This window comes from Akanthomyces muscarius, chromosome 1, assembly GCF_028009165.1.
Source record: "Akanthomyces muscarius strain Ve6 chromosome 1, whole genome shotgun sequence".
Taxonomy (NCBI): Eukaryota; Fungi; Ascomycota; class Sordariomycetes; order Hypocreales; family Cordycipitaceae; genus Akanthomyces; species Akanthomyces muscarius.
The window spans coordinates 4694126-4711571 of record NC_079241.1 but is presented as its reverse complement, the minus strand read 5'-3'; the positions used below and the strand labels follow the sequence as shown (position 1 = coordinate 4711571).

The window sequence follows — 17446 nt, the reverse complement described above, 5'->3', positions numbered from 1 at the left end:
AAAGAACATTCGGCACTTGCGGACCAGTGCTCTTCTAAGCACCACGCCCCATAAAAGTACATGCATAATGTATTGCGCTGCTCGGAATGGCGAAGTCCGCGCGAACACGCAGCAACACCGTTTGCTAGTACAAATCGAAGATCCTGGTTCTAGCCGTGCTGCTCTCCCGAAGAAGCTTGTCTGATCTGCGAAGAAAGGCTACGCCGAGGAAAGAGAGCTTTTGATCGTCACTATAGCGGTACCCAAAGGTTATCAAGAAAATGGTAAATTATCGTGAGAATAGTAAAGAAATAATCTATAGAGTTCATAAAGTAATCCAGATGAAAATTGAAACGCCCCCAGCGCCCGCTCATGATCAGATTGGTTCTGTTTCCACCGTGTACATGCTAAATTAAATGCAATAATAATAATGAATAATGCACTGCAAGCTGTTGCTTTACAGGACTTGGCCGTGAGGGCCGCCGGGCATGACCTGGCCGTGGTTGATCTTGTCCGTGGCAGCAGCCAGCTGAGAATCTGAAGGACGGTTGACAATGGTGAGGTAGAGGATGTCCTTCTTGATGGAGCGCTCAGGGCCCATCTCGAGCTCTCTGCGCTTCTGGCGGAACTCGGCGAAGCGGGGCTGGTAGTCACGGTCGATGTACTTGATCTGTCGCTCAGTTTCCTTTGTGCTCTGGCGCTGTTGCGTAACCTGATCAACACGCTCCTGGTACTCCTTGTAAAGACGCTCCTCCTCCTCGCCCATGCTCTTGAGCTTCTTGATGCGGCGAGTCTCAGGGTCCTGAGCGAAGGCACCACCAGAGATGAAGCCGATGAGGCCACCGTTGTTCATGGAGGAGTTGGGGTCGAGGAACTTGTTGGAGAAGCCCTTGGTGAGGGGCGTGTTGAGGATGTCACCCTGGTTCTCGGAGGCGTACTTGGCACGGGCGCGGCGATCGAGATAGTCGTTGAAGTTTTCGAAAGCATTCTTGGCCTTCTGCTTCGTGGTGGGCTTCTCGACAGGGCTGCCGCGCTCGGGGGAGATCTTGCCGTCGCCGGCGAGGTACTCCTTGTGGGCACGACGGTCGTCCATGTAGATGAGAGGAGCGACAGCAGTGGGGAGCGAGTTCATGCCGTCCGAGGTACCGGAAACTGGGTCCTTGAGCCAGCTCTTCTGGCCACCACCAAACTTGCTGAGGGGGCTGTTGGCCGCCTTCTCGGCGAGGACGGGGTCCTGACCAATCGGATCGTACTTCATGATCATGCAGAAGAGACCACGGGGGCCAAAGACTTCATTGTTGAACTTGTCCAGGGTCGAGTTGGTCCTGTGCTTGACATAGCCCTGGTTGGCGACGTGGGCGCCCATCTGAACAGCGGTGGCGACGCAGGTGGTGATGATTTCGGGGGTGAAGCCGACACCAAAAGAAACAACCTGGACACCAGCGAGAAATTTGTTTCCTTGGACAGCAGTGTTGAACTGATCAAGGAAAGACATGAAAGAGCGCTGGTCAATACCAGCAGACTCCAGCATGGGAGCGTAGGCAGCCATGAAGCCGCGCTCTGGCGCGCCAGGGCGCTGCTGTGGGATGACCACAGGAAGAGAAAGAGGACCAGGAGCCATCTGGGGAGACTGTGATCGTCTGTCGTATTGCTGAAGCTGCTGCTGGTTGTTGTCATGTCGGTTGTCGTATTGGTTGTCGTACCGGTTATCGTAGCCGTTGTAGCCACGGGGAGGAGGCCCCTGAGGGGGAGCGTAGTCGTCATAGCGGCGCTGGGAAGGAGGAGGACCCTGGGGAGGAGCAAAGTCGTAGTTGTCCTGGGGAGGGTAGCGAGATCTCTCCTGGTAGCGGGGCTTCTCGTCGTAGTAGTCGTCACGGTCGTATGAGGAAGGTTGACGGCGAGAGTACTGAGGAGGCGGCTGGGAGTATTGAGGGGGAGCCGACGACTGCGAGTAGTATGCAGACTTGGACATTTTGGCGGTTGTTTGTGTTATAGCGGGCGGGAATAAAAGAGACAAAGCTGTTTAGGCTGATGCGATCAGGCTGGCCCCGCTCTGGCGCTAATGAGATGAGGTACCGGTGGTGATTGAAGGGAGAGTGTGTTGGATGGAGTATTGTAAAGTCGAGCTACTTGAGAAGACGGAAGCTCAAGATAAACGATGGAAGAGGATATTGCGATGGTGTTTTTTTTTTTCGGAGTTGGAGGGGGAGAGCGATCTGTTTAAATGGAAATGGATGTGAAATTGCATCGCGCAGCCTTGCGACCGCGTTTTGTGTGTTGGACCGGAATTCAGCGAGCCTTGCGTCACCCACGGACAAGAGAGTTCCACCACAAGCTCGCCCATCTTGTGGTATGGGATTCTGGCTGTCGCAGGGTCCAGGACCGGGGTTGGGATGGTGCAGGCGATGAATGGATCCAACGAGGCACAGAGAGGGGTCCCAAGGGTTGCCCAGGAGGGCCAGGAGGAGGCGCTGTTCGGATGGCGTCTGCCGAATCACAGAGGTTACTCCTTTGGGAGTCCAGGCGCTAGTTCTAATGCGGCATGCATGATGCCGGCCGCTGACATTCCCGGACCCCGGCCTCGATTGCCTAATTGGGCAACCTGCGTGCGCGAATCCCGCGCCTAGCTTCTCCCGCCCTGCCTGCCCGCCTGTCAGCTTGACCCGTGCAGACCGCAAAACGCTGGGGACAAATCATCACCAGCTTGCTAAGAGTAGAAAGAGATGGGTGGTTTACTACTTCGTGTGGTAATACTGAAACCGTCCGGTGCTAAACGACGTGAAGACAGAAAAAGATAAATACATCTGACTATCCAGAGCTTTGCAAAAATAAACTCATCATCATCAGCTACAACTTCAACTACAACAACCTTCAGCACAAACATCACCAACAACGCACTTTCTCTTTAATTGAATTACCTTTACATCAACTTTAAATTCTTCACAATGGCTGCTCCCGCTGAGAAGACCGTCCTCGACCTCAATGGCAACTGGATCATGGTAAGCCTACCTGCGGCTCGCTAGCCTCTGCGACTAGCGATTCACATGCAGCACAACTAACAAAACCGCCTCGCGCTTCTAGAACGCCAAGCTGTCCGACTCCTCTGATGCCGTTCTCAAGGCCCAGGGCGTCAACTGGCTGATGCGCAAGGTCATCACAATGGCCACTGTCACCCTTATTGTCACTCAGACCAAGGACGCCTCCGGCAACATCCTCCTCGACATTGAGAACAAGCCCAGCGGCGGCATGCCTGGTGCCGTTGAGAAGCGTGTGCTCAACTGGGAGCCAGTTGAGCTCAACCATACCCTTTTCGGTAACATTCGCGGTCGCTCTCGCGTCGCCAAGCTCGCTGACCTCGAGGACGAGTGGCTCAAGGGCGGCTGGGAGGAGGGCACTGAGGAGGTGCTCCACTTCAAGACTGAGCACATCGACTCCAAGGGCGTTGTCACCCAGCAGGTCCTTGGCTTCGTCAAGGTCGAGGGTGTCAGATACCAGGCCCGTCGCGTCCTCGTCACCACTGAGGGCTCCGACAAGAACGTCGAGATCTCCATCGTCTACGACTACCTCGGCAGCGGCGAGGTCTCCCAGTAAAAGGGAATGATTCTTCTTTGTTTTACATAGTCATGGCATCGCCAGAATCGATAGTTACGATATAGAGCGTTTTCTTTTCCAATAGTCCTGTTTTTAGTTCTCTAGATTTACTGTACCTATTTGCCGGGTTCTCCCGCACTTGGAATAAAAGTCACATAACCTTAACGCTCCACTCTCGAAACCCGGTCCCGCGCGATGACGAAAGCTCTTTTTAAACCCTTGTCTCAATTTCGATGCTAGCACCGATCCAGCCCACTAGAACATGCCTTAAATCAGGTCAAAACTGTAAATGTGAAGGCGCGAGTCCCGACGAGGCAGCCTGAAGGTGCCTCGCGCTACCGGCAGCGCTCCCGAATCCCGTCTGTACATGACGATTTCCTTCTGGAATCCGTGCTTGCCCTGAGAAAGTGGACCTATGGTGACGAGTCCTTTCACGTTTTCGGCCCGCGGGGAGAAACTTTTGGTTACTTCGCTGTGTCGCGACGCGGGATAGCAGCTGCTCAGCCACCAGCGTCGTCAACCACCGACCCGATAAATGTAACAGTGTGACCCCCGACCGGTATTCGGTGACACCTTCACTCACCGCCATGAATTCCTTAAAGATTCACATTATATAAAGCAAGTTCGGTCTGCATGAATTTTTTCCTTTGAGCAAAGGCCTTTCGAGAACAGAGTGTGCCTGGTGAAACCTCTTTGTCTTGTTTGCACGACAGTGCCTTTGCGAAAGCTCTTTGTCCGACACAACAAGCAGGCAAACAAGTCAAAGAGATCTCGAAGATACAAAAAACATTTGGGACCACCCATGTTTTAAAATATTATTGTCAAGACGCTTGTCATATCATTTTATTCTTGTTGTCCTTTTCGCAGCCTCACAAACCCTGTCTTTTTCTTGGTCGCTTTGCTCTTTACCGCTTACAGTTCTACAGCTGCCAACGCACTTACAATCACAAGCCAGGTAAGAAACAAAAGATTGAGCCCTAATGATTTGTATTTTGTACTATCATCTTATATAACTAAAAGGAAATAAATGCATAAATGCCATGCAATCATGAAAAGTCAGAAATCTATGACGCTTTGATACAAAAAGAAAGAAAGAAGAAAATGTTTTGTGTGAATAGGCACTTTATGCCTCGTGACGACAATCTGAGTAGAAATGAAATTTGTTTGTAGAGGGTAAATGGTTTACCGCTCAAGGAAGCCCATGTTCTTGCCCTCGGCATCTTGCAGGGACATCTTCATGGTGGAGAACTGGTATCTGAAACCGGCGATCTTGGCCTTACCAACCCAAACGTGAGCAGGGATTAGGGGACGATCGGTGTTCTTGTACTCATCAAGAGAGTCAATCTTCTTGATCACTTCACCAATGTCCATGCGGACAGAGCTGTAGTGAGAGTGCTTGCTGAAGGTGTTGTCGGTAGAAACCAGAGCAGACATGGCCAGATCAACGACGTCGTCAGAGAGACGGTCGGCGGGGATCAGGTCGTAGTAGCCGCGCCATGTGTCAGGGTTGGGCAGCTCAGGCATCTTGGCAGCAACATCGACAAACTCTTGCAGAATGCTGTCGAGTTCCTCACCCTGTGCGGTGCGGCCCTCAGGGACAGGAAGCTGTCGGTGAACGTGGACGGGAAGACCAAGCTTGTCAGAGAAGCGCTGGAGGAATTGCTCACTGGCCCACTTGGAGGCGACGTAGCCGTTGGAACCATCAGTGGAGGGCTCGACGCCGGCATCCTCACTACCGGACATGAAGTGGAAGGGGACGACCTTGTTGGAGTCACGGAGCGCAGTAGCAGCCATCAGAGCAAGCTCCTTGGTAGACTGCACGTTGGGGGCGCGAACCATGTCGTAGGCACTCCAGAAGGAACGGTTGGCACCGCTGTGCACAATCATGTCGGCCTTCTTGGAGAGAGTCTCGAACTCGGCCTCGGAGAGACCAAGACGAGGCTCAGAGAGATCACCTGGGTGGAGCTGGACCTTGTCGGTGGAGGCAATGAGAGCCTTCATCTTCTGGCGGGAGGGGCTGTCCATCTCGATGTTGCGAACAGCCACACAGTGGATGGCGGAAACATTCTTGTCTTCGATCAGGCGCTGGAGGAGGTGGCGACCAATGAAACCGGAAACACCAGTGAGGATAACAGTGAGGTCAGAGGTCTTGGGGCGAGTAGTCTTTGCGTTGACAGGAGTGACGCTCAGCATCTCGTCGCTGAGGGCAGTCTCGACATCCCAGTTGAGCTCCGTGCTGGACATAAGCTCGTCCAGGGTGTTGCCGAGGCCAGAGAGGGTGGAAGACTCCATGATCTTGATGAGAGGAACAAAGACACCATAGATCTCACGGAGACGAGACTGGAGGCGGACGGTAAGGAGAGAGTTGCCACCAAGGACGAAGAAGTCACTGGAGGCGTTGAGGGTAGTGTTCTGAATGATAGTTTCAGGAAGGATCTCAACCCAGATATCACGGATAGTCTTGGCGGTTTCCGTGAGCTCGGTGTTAGAGGAGTTGTCAGAGGAGGAAGTGCGGAGAGGGAGGGTAGCAATGGCAAGGCGGTTGACCTTGTTGTGCGAGTTGACGGGGATGTCGACGATGGGGATCATCATGTTGGGGCGCATGTACTGAGGCAGAGGCAGCTTGGGGATGAGCTTGGAAAGGTAAGCGTCCTGCTCATCGGCAGGGTAGCCATCAGCAAACTCAGCAAAGGCAACTAGGAAACTAGCAGGACCATCGCCACGAACGCTGGCGACAGCACGAGTAAGAACACCCTGAGAAGCGTGGACAATGGTGGTCTCGATGTCTTCAAGCTCAATACGGAAACCGCGGAGCTTGATCTGAGTGTCACCACTGATACGGCCCTGAACGATCAGAGTACCGTCTTCGGTCAGGTAGCCCTTGTCACCAGTCTTGTAGGCACGGTTCCAGCCCTTGGCAATGTGGGTCTCGGAAGCATGCTTGTCAACGATGAACTTCTCGTTGGTGAGCTCGGCGTTCTTGTAGTATCCGACAGCGACACCAGCACCACCAATCAGGATCTCACCCTGGACACCAATGGGAACAACGTTGTTCTTCTTGTCAATGATGTAGAAAGAGTAGTTGGGGAGGGCAGGACCGGCGGGAATGAGAGTGCCGTTGCCAGGGTACTGAATGGGGTGGCGGGTAGCCCAGACACTGGCCTCGGCGGGACCGTAGTTGTTGCGAATCATAAGCTCGGAAAGCTTGAGGTTGGCGAAGGAGTCGCGAAGGGTGCTGTTCCAGCCTTCACCACCAACGTTGGCGATGCGCCAGCTGGAAGCCTTGGAGAGGATATCAGTGGCAAAGCCGATCCAGTTGGAGTACTCGGAAGGAGTAGCGGTAGTGTAGTTGATGTCGTTCTCAACGATGACCTTGGCAATCAGCTCAGGGTTGGTGCGCTCTTCCTCGGAGGCGACATAGAGAGTACCAGCGTTGATGAAAGCAGTCATGATCTGATCCAGAGAGATATCGAAGCTGAAAGCACTCTGCTGAAGGACCTTGGCAGTGCCGAGCTTCCAGGTCTGGCTGTCACCCTCGAAGAGGTTGACCAAGCTGGAGTGGCGGACTTCGATACACTTGGGAACACCGGTGGAGCCAGAGCTGGAAACAATGATGGCAGAGGAGTTGCCAGTTGAAAGGTTAGGGCGACGAGAAACGGAAGAATCCTTCTTGCGGACATCATTGATGTTGATAATGCTGGCACCGGCAGGGGCAGCAAGAGCAGCAACATCCTTGGCATTGGCGCTGTCGTGGATAATAGCCTGGGGCTGAACAACACCGACGGTGGAAGCAAGACGAGGGACGCCGTTGCGGGGGTCAAGAGGGACATAGACGGCACCGGCACGCCAGACAGCGAGGAGAGAGCTGATCCAGAGGCTAGAAGGCTGCTGGAAGATGCCGACCTTGTCGCCAGGCTTCACACCACCCTGCACAAGTTCTTCGGTGATCTGATCCATGAGACGGTTCATGGAGTTGTAAGTGAACTTGTTGGAGGCATCGACAAGAGCGACACCCTCGGGGGCCTTGGCAGACATCTCATCAATCTTCAGGGAGATGGTCTCAGGCCACTGAGCATCGAACTGAGAGCCCTGGCCAGCCTGAACGGCGGCAGCAACGTCCTCAGAGCGGTAGAGAGGAGCAGACTCGACAGAAGAAGTGGCGCTGTTGGCGAAGTGGTTGAGGAGGTTCATGTAGCTCTCCATCAGGGCCTCGGTGTGCTTGGTGTTGTAAAGGGCCTTCTGGGTCTGCCACTTGATCTTGATGTCAGCCATAGCGTAGTCAGTAACATCAAGGACAATGTCGTAGGCAGTAGCACCAAAGTTCTGCTCGCCCTCGGCGTTAGACTCCAGCATGGGAGGGGTCTTGACGGCAAGCTGACGGTAGTCGAGGAAGGCCTGGAACAGAGGGCTAGTAGAAGAGGAGCGGGGGAGGTTGAGCTCCTCAAGGAGGAGGTCGAAAGGAAGCTTGGAGTGAGCCAGGCTGTTGTAAGCAGTCTGCTTAGCAGCAGCAAGGACACTGGAGAAAGGAGCCTTTCCGTTCAGAGCACCGAAGCGGAGAGGGACAAGGTTGAGAAGGAAACCGATGGTGGACAGGGTCTTGATGTCACTGCGGTTGGCATCAGCGATACCAATGCAGAGATCATCGACCTCAAGCCACTTGGAAAGGAAGATCTGGAAGGTGGCAAGGAAGAAGTGGAAAGTAGTGCAGCGGTTCTGGCGGCAGAGGCTGCGGATCTTCTGGGCCATGGCGGCGTCCAAGTTGATCTCAACTTCCTCGTGCTCGTACTTGACAAGAGGCATGCGGTTGCCGACACCAGTGAAGGGGAAGAGAGGGAGAGGGTCGGGAATGGTGGAGAAAGTCTTCTTCCAGAAGGCAATGTCGTTGCGCATGCGACCGGCCTCGACATCGCGACGCTGCTGGATAGCAAAATCGGTGAACTGAGCAGGGATCTGAGGAACAGGCTTGCCCTGGTACATCATGTCGAGATCGCGAATCATGAGGTTGAAAGAGAAGCCGTCCATGGCAATGTGGTGAACACCGAAGATGAAGACGTGGTCGGTCTCGGAGAGGGATAGCAGGCGCATGCGGATGACCTCACCACGCTCAATGTCAAAGTTGTAGCCCATCATGTCCTTGTAGGCCTTCTCAGCCTGGCTGATCTCCTGGATCTTCTCAACCTCGAGGCGGAGAAGGGAGTCAGTCATGACACCCATGCGAGGCTCACCCTTCTCGGAGACGAAGAAGGCAGTGCGGAGAGACTCATGGCGGGCACCAAGCTTGCGGACAGCCTCCTGGAGACGTGCAGAATCAATCTTGCCGTTGAGACGAGTCTGGACCAGGACGTTGAAGCAGGTAGAGTCCTCGAGGTACTGGCGGAGGAACCAAAAGCGAGAGCAACCGTGGGTCATCTTCTCCTCACGCACAAAGTTCTTCTTGGGCACAACAGCAACCGTGGGCTCGGGAGCAGCAACAACCTCCTTGGTAGGCTTGGCAGCGGGGGCGGGAGCAGTCTCGACAGAGGTAGCGCTCTCACGCTCATCGCTGGAGGAAGCAGAGTCACCACTGGAAGTCTCAACAGCAGCGGCAGGGGTAGGAGCTTCAGCGGCAGCCTCAGGCTTAGCATCAGCATCATCACCAGAGCCACCAGCGATGTTAGGGCAGATATCGGGAGACATGTTAGCGACCGTGTCTTCGACCAGGTCGGCGAGGGTGGCACCACCAAGAATCTTGATGACGGGAATGTCGTGCTCGAACTCGCTGGAGAACCACGAGCGGAGGTCGACAGCAACGAGAGAGTCGACACCCATTTCAACAATGGCAACATCCGAGTGGACGCTCTCGCCAGCAGGAAGGTCAAGCTTCTTGCTAAGCATAGCAATGAGGGCGTTCAGGATGATGTTGAAGGCATCCTTCTCGGTGGTAGCCTCGAGAAGCTGGGCCTTGGTAGACATACCGCTCTCGCCACCCTTGTCACCACCATCACGAGAAGTGCGGTCAATGACGTAGTGAGAGAACTTGGGGTCAACAACCCACTTGGGAGGGTTCTTCTCAGTCTTTTGGACATAACGAAGACCGGCAGAGACCTCAGGGTTGCGACCAGAGTCAGAAGCGCCAGCCATGACGGACTCGGCAAAGAAGTACTTGTAGTCAAGCTCAGACATGATACCATAACCGAGAATGTCAAGCTTGCCCAGAATACCGTGGTCAGTGCGGGTGATGTAACCGATACCACTGATACCACCGAGGTTCATAACGGAAGCGTTGAGGCCACGAGCGCGACGACCGTGGACCAAGCTAACCATGAAACCGTTACCGGCAGCATAGGAAGTCTGACCGATGTTACCAGTGACGTAGACAAGGGAAGAGTAGAGCATGAAGAAGTCCAGGTTGACGTTGTAGAAGAGGTCGTCGAGGAAGACGGAACCAGCGACCTTGGGACCAAGAGCCTCGTTCATGGTGTCGCAGCTGGAATCCATGAAGAGACCATCGCGCATGATCAGGGCACCGTTGGCGACACCAGCAATGGGAGGCATGGTGTCGTTGATGTCATCGTGCACCTTCTGGAGACTGGCGCGGCTGGTGATGTCAAGAGGGAAAGCCTTGACGACAGCGCCGTAAGCCTTGCTGACTTTTTCGAGCCAGCGCTTGTCAACGTTGGGGCGACGAGAGGACAGGGCAAAGAAGCGGGCACCACGCTCCATCATGTACTCGCAGGTAGACAGACCCAGAGAACCAGTCATACCAATGAGGAAGTAAGTACGGTCGGGGCGGAAGTTGACTTCGTCCATGGCGAGTGTGACACTAGCAGGGAAAGGAGTAGCATCGGTCCAGTCAACAGTGGTGAGAGTCTCGGCCAAGTCAGCGTCTCCGGCGATCTGCTGGACACGAGTGTTGGCGACAGTGTCAAAGGGAACGGAGCTGCGCTCAGCGGTGGCGGTCGAGTGGGCCTTCTCGAGAGCAGCGCTGACCTGCTCCTCGGTGCTGTCGGAGTAGAGGATAGAACGGGAAGGCAGGAAATCACCGAGCTCGTACTTGCGGGTACCGAAAGGAAGACCCTCGGTGAGGTGCTCAACAACATCACGGCGCTTCTCATTGTTGGAGAAGTCAACAAAGACGGCAGTGTTTGCGGCAGTGATCTGGCGCATGTCACGGTCAGTGCTGTAAGCGTGGATGTGCTTCCACTGAGCCTGGAGAGCGGCCTTTCTCCGGGTGGTGGTGAAGAGCAGCTGGACGCCAGTATTGGCGACACGCTCAGTCAGGAGCTTGGTCAGAACCGTGGGAGGCTCGTGGAGGACGATACGGTCACCAGCAGTGACCTTGCCAAGCAGGTCAGAAGCAAGCATGTTGCAGGCAATAGCCATGAGGAGGCTGCGCTCCTGACCCTCGGGGACATCAACGGGGAGAAGACGAGACTTGGGAAGGGTGAGAGAGGACTGGTTCTTCTCGGACAGAGCAACAACAGTTGAGCCAGTCTCAGCCTCCTTACCAACACTGAGATGCATGAAACCAAGGTTCTCAACCTTGATGGCGGACGAGAGGGACTGGTGGACAGTGATGGTGCTGTTGGGGATGCCCTCAATCTCAACAGTGGCCTTGGGGGAGAGGCGGTACTGCTGGAGCTGCTTCTCGGGGGTGAGGGCAACAACCTGATCCTTGGTAGAAACGTCCTGGACGACACGGCGACGGAGAGCGTTGTAGCCAGCGTTAAGATTCTCTTCCGAATCGTAGCGCATGATCCAGAGTTTGTCATCCTTGAGCATGTATTCACGCTCGACAGTCCAGAGAGGATCATAGGCAGGGACCTTGTCCTTCCAGGTGTCGGAGATATGAAGGCGCATAACAGATTCGACCATAGTCTGAGCGTGCTGCTCGGGCTTCAGCTGACCCTCCACGTTGAACATCTGGGCGTGAAGATGGGGAATTTCAACAAGCATGCAGCGGACAACACCCTTCATGACGTTGGCATAAGGAGCATCGCCGTTGGCACCCTGAGTAGCCCAGAGGATGTAGCGAGAACGGAAGAAGAGGGTCTTGAGATTTTCCCACTTGGTCTCCGTAAGGTTCTCGAAGAAAGGGTCATCAAGCTCGGTAAGCGAGATGATGTAAGGACGAGTGGCCAACATAGAAGCATCGAGCTCGTTGAGAGAGCGGATGGTGTCGATGTTCTTGGCGTAAGGAGCCAGGGACTTCTTCATGGTCTCGACCATGCGAGAAACCTGGAAGCGCTGGCCACCAATGAGGAGAACGTGTTCGAGCTCAACCTTGCTAGACTGCAGAGGCTCACGGATGTTGAGGATCTGCTGGTCAATAGCCTGGGAGACAAAGACGGTGAAGGGGCTGGCAGAGTCGGGAGTGACGGTGTCAATGCCAGAGAAGCCAGCAGTGCGGAAAATGTCATCGTACTCGCCGAGATCAGCGACAAGAGAAGCAGTGCTGCTGATCTCCTCAGGCTGGAGGGCAACGCTGGCAACAGTCAGGCCAACATGAGCAGACTCAGAGTTGGTAATCTGCTGGGCCAGTAGGTAACCACCAGGACGGACGAGAGAGCGGAGCTTCTGCATGCCCTCAACGTTGTCCTTGATGCTGTGGAAACCGTTGCCAGCAATGACAAGGTCATAAGCACCGGCGAAGAAGCCCTGCTCCTCAAGATCCTCAGAGAAGTCAATGGTCTTGGTGGAGATAGCAGGGTACTCCTTGGAGAGCTGAGCAAAGTGCTCATCAGTGGCACCAGTGCAGGTGTAAGCGGAGAAGAGGGCACCAATCTTGTCCATGACAGTCTTGGTGACACTGCCAGAGCCGCTGGAGAGGTCAAGAATGTTCATGTGAGGGTAGCGGCGGACAATCTGCAGGGCAAGAACACCGAGAGCCTCGCGAGCCTCAGCAGCACCGAGAGAAGTCTCGTAGAAGGTGTTGAGAAGAGTAGCGGCGTCAGTGCCCTGGGGAAGCTCGCCCTTCTCAATACCGGCACCAATGGTCTTCAGGATGCTGAAGTTGGTGTTGTAGGCAGAGTTGTCCTGAACAGCAACCTCAGACTGCTCGATGGCGGGAAGAGAGCCCTTCTTGCCAAGGTTGGCAAGAACAGTCTGAGCCCAGCCCTTGAGCTGGTCAGTCTCGTGGTTGGAGGACTGGAGAATGTTGCGAAGGTACGAAACAGCAAGGCGGTCGAGCTGAGACTTCTCAGTCTCCTGGGCAGAGCTGATGCGAAGGGCAGTGGCGAAGGAATCAGCATCAGGAAGGCTGAGCCAGTGGTTGGTCTGACCGAAGAAAGGGCGGTCATCCTTCGCAGTGGGAGGGGAGACGGGGCTGACCTCGAGACCCTCAACCTGGCACATCGAGTACTCGCTGTGAACAGGGAAGATATCGACACAGCCAGAGAAGGTACCATCGTCGGCACGGTTGGAAGTGGCAGAGAAGCGGACCTGCTCATCAACACCACCGTTCATGGGGCAAACAACAGGGTTGATGGTGACACGGCGAATGGTAGTGGGAATGTGCAGAGCCCAGAGAGCACCATCACCGGGGAAGGAGATGGCAGCGAAGATGGCCTGGAAAGCAACATCGAGAGTAGAGGGGTGGAGGAGGAATTGATCGATGGGGTCGTTCGCCAGAGACTCGGGAACCTTGGTGGTGATGACACCCTGGGCGAGGTCAGTGGTTCTGCGGAGGGAGGTGATACCCTTGAACATGTCGGCGTAGTTGTAGCCAATGTTGGCAAGGTAAGCGTAGAAAAGGTCGGCATCGACGTCGAGCATGCCAAGACCCTCTTCCTTAGGGTACTCAACAAGAGCGGAGGAAGAAGGAGTGCCGTAGGTCATGATAACATCACCGCTGGCAATGGAGACGAAGTTGTCAGACTGCTTCTGAAGACAAGCGTCGCAAGCAAAGCGGGCAGTCAGGACGGAAGTGCCATCACCAGTCTCAGTGATGGTGACATTAGAGAGAGTGAAGAGAGTCTCGATACCCTTGTCCTCGCTGATGGCCAGAGCACGGTGAATAGCAGAGTCCTTCAGTTCAATGGCCTGAATGGCTTCGGCACGGCCAGCAATGCGGGCTGCCTCAACAGCCATGACGAGGAAACCAGCGGCGGGGAACAGAGTCTGGCCCTGGATATTGTGTCCCTGAAGCCAGGGAATCTCACCAGAGTGGATGTAGTTGCGCCAGCGGATCTCACGCTCGTTGATGGTGTCGGTGCGGGTACCGAGAAGGACATGGGCAGGATCCTCACGGAGACGGTTGACTCGAGACTTACGGGCCTCAAACCAGAAGAGACGCTCGTGATTGAAGGGGTAGCTGGGAAGGTTGAGCATAGTCTCGGGAGTAGACTCCGCAAAGAGACCGTAGTAGGCCTTCCAGTCGGCAGAAGAGCGACCGAACTGAGCCCAGAGGAAGGCAAAGCAGCTGGCCATGGAGCTGACATCGTTCTGGCCACGAGCAAGGGTACCGGTGTAAGGAATAGTAGACTTGATAGTCTCTTCAATGACGGTGGAGGCAGGGCCCTTGAGCGCAGCATGAGGACCGACCTCAATAGCCTGGGTGAGCTTAGGCTCAGAGTTGGTGAGAGCAGAGCCAAGAGCAGTAGCAAACAGAACAATGTTGACCATGTTGTCAACCCAGTACTGGTGCTTGAGAGCATCGCAGGGCTCCATGACCTTGCCATCGTACACGGACGAGTACCACTTGGTGCGTCCAGATGGGGTCATGATGTTGATTTTGCAAGCATCAAGAGCCTCGTAGTACTTCTTGGAGCAAGGGATCATGTGGTGAGAGTGATAGGCAGTGTCAACCTTGAGCTGACGGTTGAACATCTTCTCATCATCAAGAACCTCCTTGATCTCCTCAATAGCATCCAAGTCACCTGACAGGGTGACGGAACCCGAAGAGTTGTAAGCAGCAACGCTAGCACGGCCCTCAAAAGCAGGAAGCTCGCAAAGCTCGCGGGCGTCCTCCAGAGTGGTGCCGGCAGCCAACATACCACCGCGCTGACCCTCTGGTCCACGAGCCAGGTAAGCATAGCGACCACGGTAGTACGCAATACGAATGGCATCAGTGGCATTGATGAAGCCGGAGGCGTACGCGGCGCCGATCTCACCACTGGAGTGACCAACGACACTGTCGAATTCAATGCCGGCCACCTTGAGCATTTCGATCAACATGACCTGGACGGCCGTGCAGAGAGGCTGAGACAGCTCACCCTCAGTGATGCGCGACTTGGAGGGATCGCAGCACATCTGCTCCTTGAGAGACCAAGATGGGCGATCGCCTTCAGGAAGCTCACCGAGGGACTTCTCAAGCTTGTCGATGATGTTCTCGGCAAATTTGGAAGATTGAATGAGGTCTCTACCCATAGTGGCCCACTGAGCACCCTGACCAGTGAAGACACCGAGAAGGTTCTTCTTGGCTGAGGTGCCACGGGTCACGGCGGAAGAGTTTCCAGACTGCTGGTCCTCCACAGCCTTCTGCAGCTTGGTAACGAGCTCATCCTGAGTCTGAGCGGCAACCGAGCTGCGGTAGGTGAAGGTAGAACGGCGGTCGTGCAGGGTCCACGCCAACTTACCGATATCCACCTCGGAGTTCTCAGAGAGATACTCGAGGTAGTTAGCCATCAAGTTAGTCAGCGACTTCTCAGAAGTAGCAGAGAAGGTCAGAGCCAGCGGGTTCGCGACAGCAGGAGCTGCCTGAGTAAGCGCCTTGGGCGCCTCTGGCACATAAGCTTCAATAATGGCATGGGCGTTGGTACCACCGAAACCGAAACTGTTGATACTGGCACGGGGGACCGAGCCAGCAGCCAGCTTGGGCCAGTTCTGAGCAGTGGTAGCAATCTGGAGCTTTCCGTAGTATGGTTTGATCTCAGGGTTCAGGGTGTTGAAGTGCATGTTGGGAGGAATCGTGTTGTTCTGAATAGCAAGAGAGGCCTTCATGATACCAGCAATGCCGGCAGTACCCTCAGTGTGGCCGATGATGGTCTTGATGGAACCGACCCAGAGGGTGTCGTGCTCATCATCCGACTCGGGGAAGAAGGCTTTGTAGATGGCCTTGGACTCCACACCGTCACCAGCCTTGGTACCAGTACCATGGGCTTCGAAGTACTGGGGGCGGTCCTCGGGCTTGGAAAGGTCGAGGCCAGCACGAGCGTAGGTCTCGTGGATGAGGCGAGTCTGAGCCTCTTGGCTAGGCATGGTGATACCGGGAGTGTGACCGTCCTGGTTGACACCAGTCTCGCGGATGATGCACTCAATGTTGTCACCATCACGGATAGCATCAGAGAGACGCTTCATGACGACGGCGGCAATACCCTCACCACGAGCATAGCCGTCAGCGTTGGCATCCCACATCTGAGAGTGGCCAGTGGGCGACAACATGTTCAGGTTGGACTCGGCAATGAACATGTTGGGGGAGAAGATCAGGTTGGCACCGGCGGCAACGGCAACGGGGGCATTGCCGCTACGGAGAACCTGAACACCCTGGTGAAGGGCAACCAGAGACGAGGAGCAGGCAGTATCGATGGTCATCGAAGGGCCTCTCCAGTCGAAGATGAAGGAAACACGGTTGGACAGGATACTGCGGGCAGTGCCGGTAGCGGCATAAGTAGGAATGGATTCCTGGTCAACGTAGCAAATGTTGCCATAATCGTCGCACATGACACCAACGTAAACGGCGGTGTTCGTGCCACGGAGGTTTTCGAGGACCAGACCGGAAGTCTCGACGGCATCGTAGACAGTCTCGAGAATCATGCGCTGCTGGGGATCGATGGACTCGGCCTCACCAGGAGGGATGTTGAAGAACTGGGCATCGAAAAGGCGGGGGTCTTCGTTCAGGAGGTAAGAGTGCTGGACGTTGCTAGCGCCGTGGTAGTGACCATCCTTGTTGTAGAAACCAGCAGACTGGAAACGGTCGATGTTGCGCGAAACCTCACGGGGCTGCTTCAGAAGATCCCAAAGTTTGGAAGGAGAAGTAGAGTCGCCGGGGAAACGGCAAGCATTACCAATAATGGCAATGGGCTCGTTCTGGTGCGAAGGCATTGTTTCGGTCGTAGGATGCTGTAGAAGTGTGGGCTCGTTTGTAGTTCAAGATGGTGTGATGGCTTGTTGGTATGTAAGTGTGGTTGGTTGTGATTGCAGTTTGAATGTATGTATGTTTGAAAAGACAAATATGTTATGATGAAGAGAATAGTATAAACAAAAAGTCGTCGGTATGATTATAGGTAACAAAAAGAGAAACAGGGCTCGAGTTTCTCAGTTTGATAGATACAGATCAATCGGGGGAAGGAGGAAAGTGAATAGGGCTATCACGGAGAAGAAAGGTGACTTTGATGGTTTAGAACTGAAACTCCAGAAGCTGCCGGGCGAAGGTCTTTATGTTCTGTGAAGCTGTGCTGATGGCGTAGTATGGAGACACACAAGGAAGGGTTCCGGATGAGCGGCCCATACCAAATGCTTTGGTAAGATACTAGACGTATAAGCGCATGTTGACAAGGATTGCCCCGTGGCGGGAGGTGGGTGGCTAGGGACAGGCCAGTTCCATGTGGTAGTGTGGTAGGGCCGGGACAGGTAACGATGGCGATGGACTCGCACGCCGCTATGCTGGTTGCAGCCTCGCCGTGCAGCTCTTCCGGATCCATAATTTGGGATGAAAAGCTCCATCGCCGGGAAGCTGATTGATGAAACAGGTAAGGCTACTGCAGGGCGCCTTCTGCTGCCGCAAGGGTTGTTGCTTGGTGTGGTGCTTTGAAGAGCAGCAGGTGTCATACTATTCCGAAATAATCTGACGAGATGAACTATTCTGGACTAGGTCTGATGGAAGACTATGGCAATCCTACCTTCGAGAGCGTGGTTTTGGTTGGGTCTTTTGCTGCAGAAGTGCTGATTGGTTGTGTGC

The 17446-nt window shown here is 54.6% G+C and overlaps 3 protein-coding genes across 3 annotated transcripts; 1 reads left to right on the top strand and 2 right to left on the bottom strand.

Moving 5' to 3' along the window:
* Positions 1–436: 436 nt before the first annotated feature.
* LMH87_006597 (uncharacterized protein) lies at positions 437–1951 on the bottom strand (the record flags this gene model as incomplete). Its single annotated transcript, XM_056204508.1, has 1 exon — positions 437–1951. One exon carries the CDS (start codon positions 1949–1951, stop codon positions 437–439), a length of 1515 nt encoding a protein of 504 aa, XP_056059859.1.
* Positions 1952–2924: 973 nt separating this feature from the next.
* LMH87_006596 (uncharacterized protein) lies at positions 2925–4605 on the top strand (the record flags this gene model as incomplete). The annotated part of the gene is made up of 4 exons (XM_056204507.1): positions 2925–2978; positions 3061–3566; positions 4438–4525; positions 4591–4605. The coding sequence occupies 4 exons, from the start codon at positions 2925–2927 to the stop codon at positions 4603–4605; spliced, it is 663 nt and encodes a 220-aa protein (XP_056059858.1).
* A 147-nt stretch (positions 4606–4752) lies between these two features.
* On the bottom strand, positions 4753–16590 carry LMH87_006595 (uncharacterized protein; the record flags this gene model as incomplete). Its single annotated transcript, XM_056204506.1, has 1 exon — positions 4753–16590. One exon carries the CDS (start codon positions 16588–16590, stop codon positions 4753–4755), a length of 11838 nt encoding a protein of 3945 aa, XP_056059857.1.
* Positions 16591–17446: the final 856 nt, after the last annotated feature.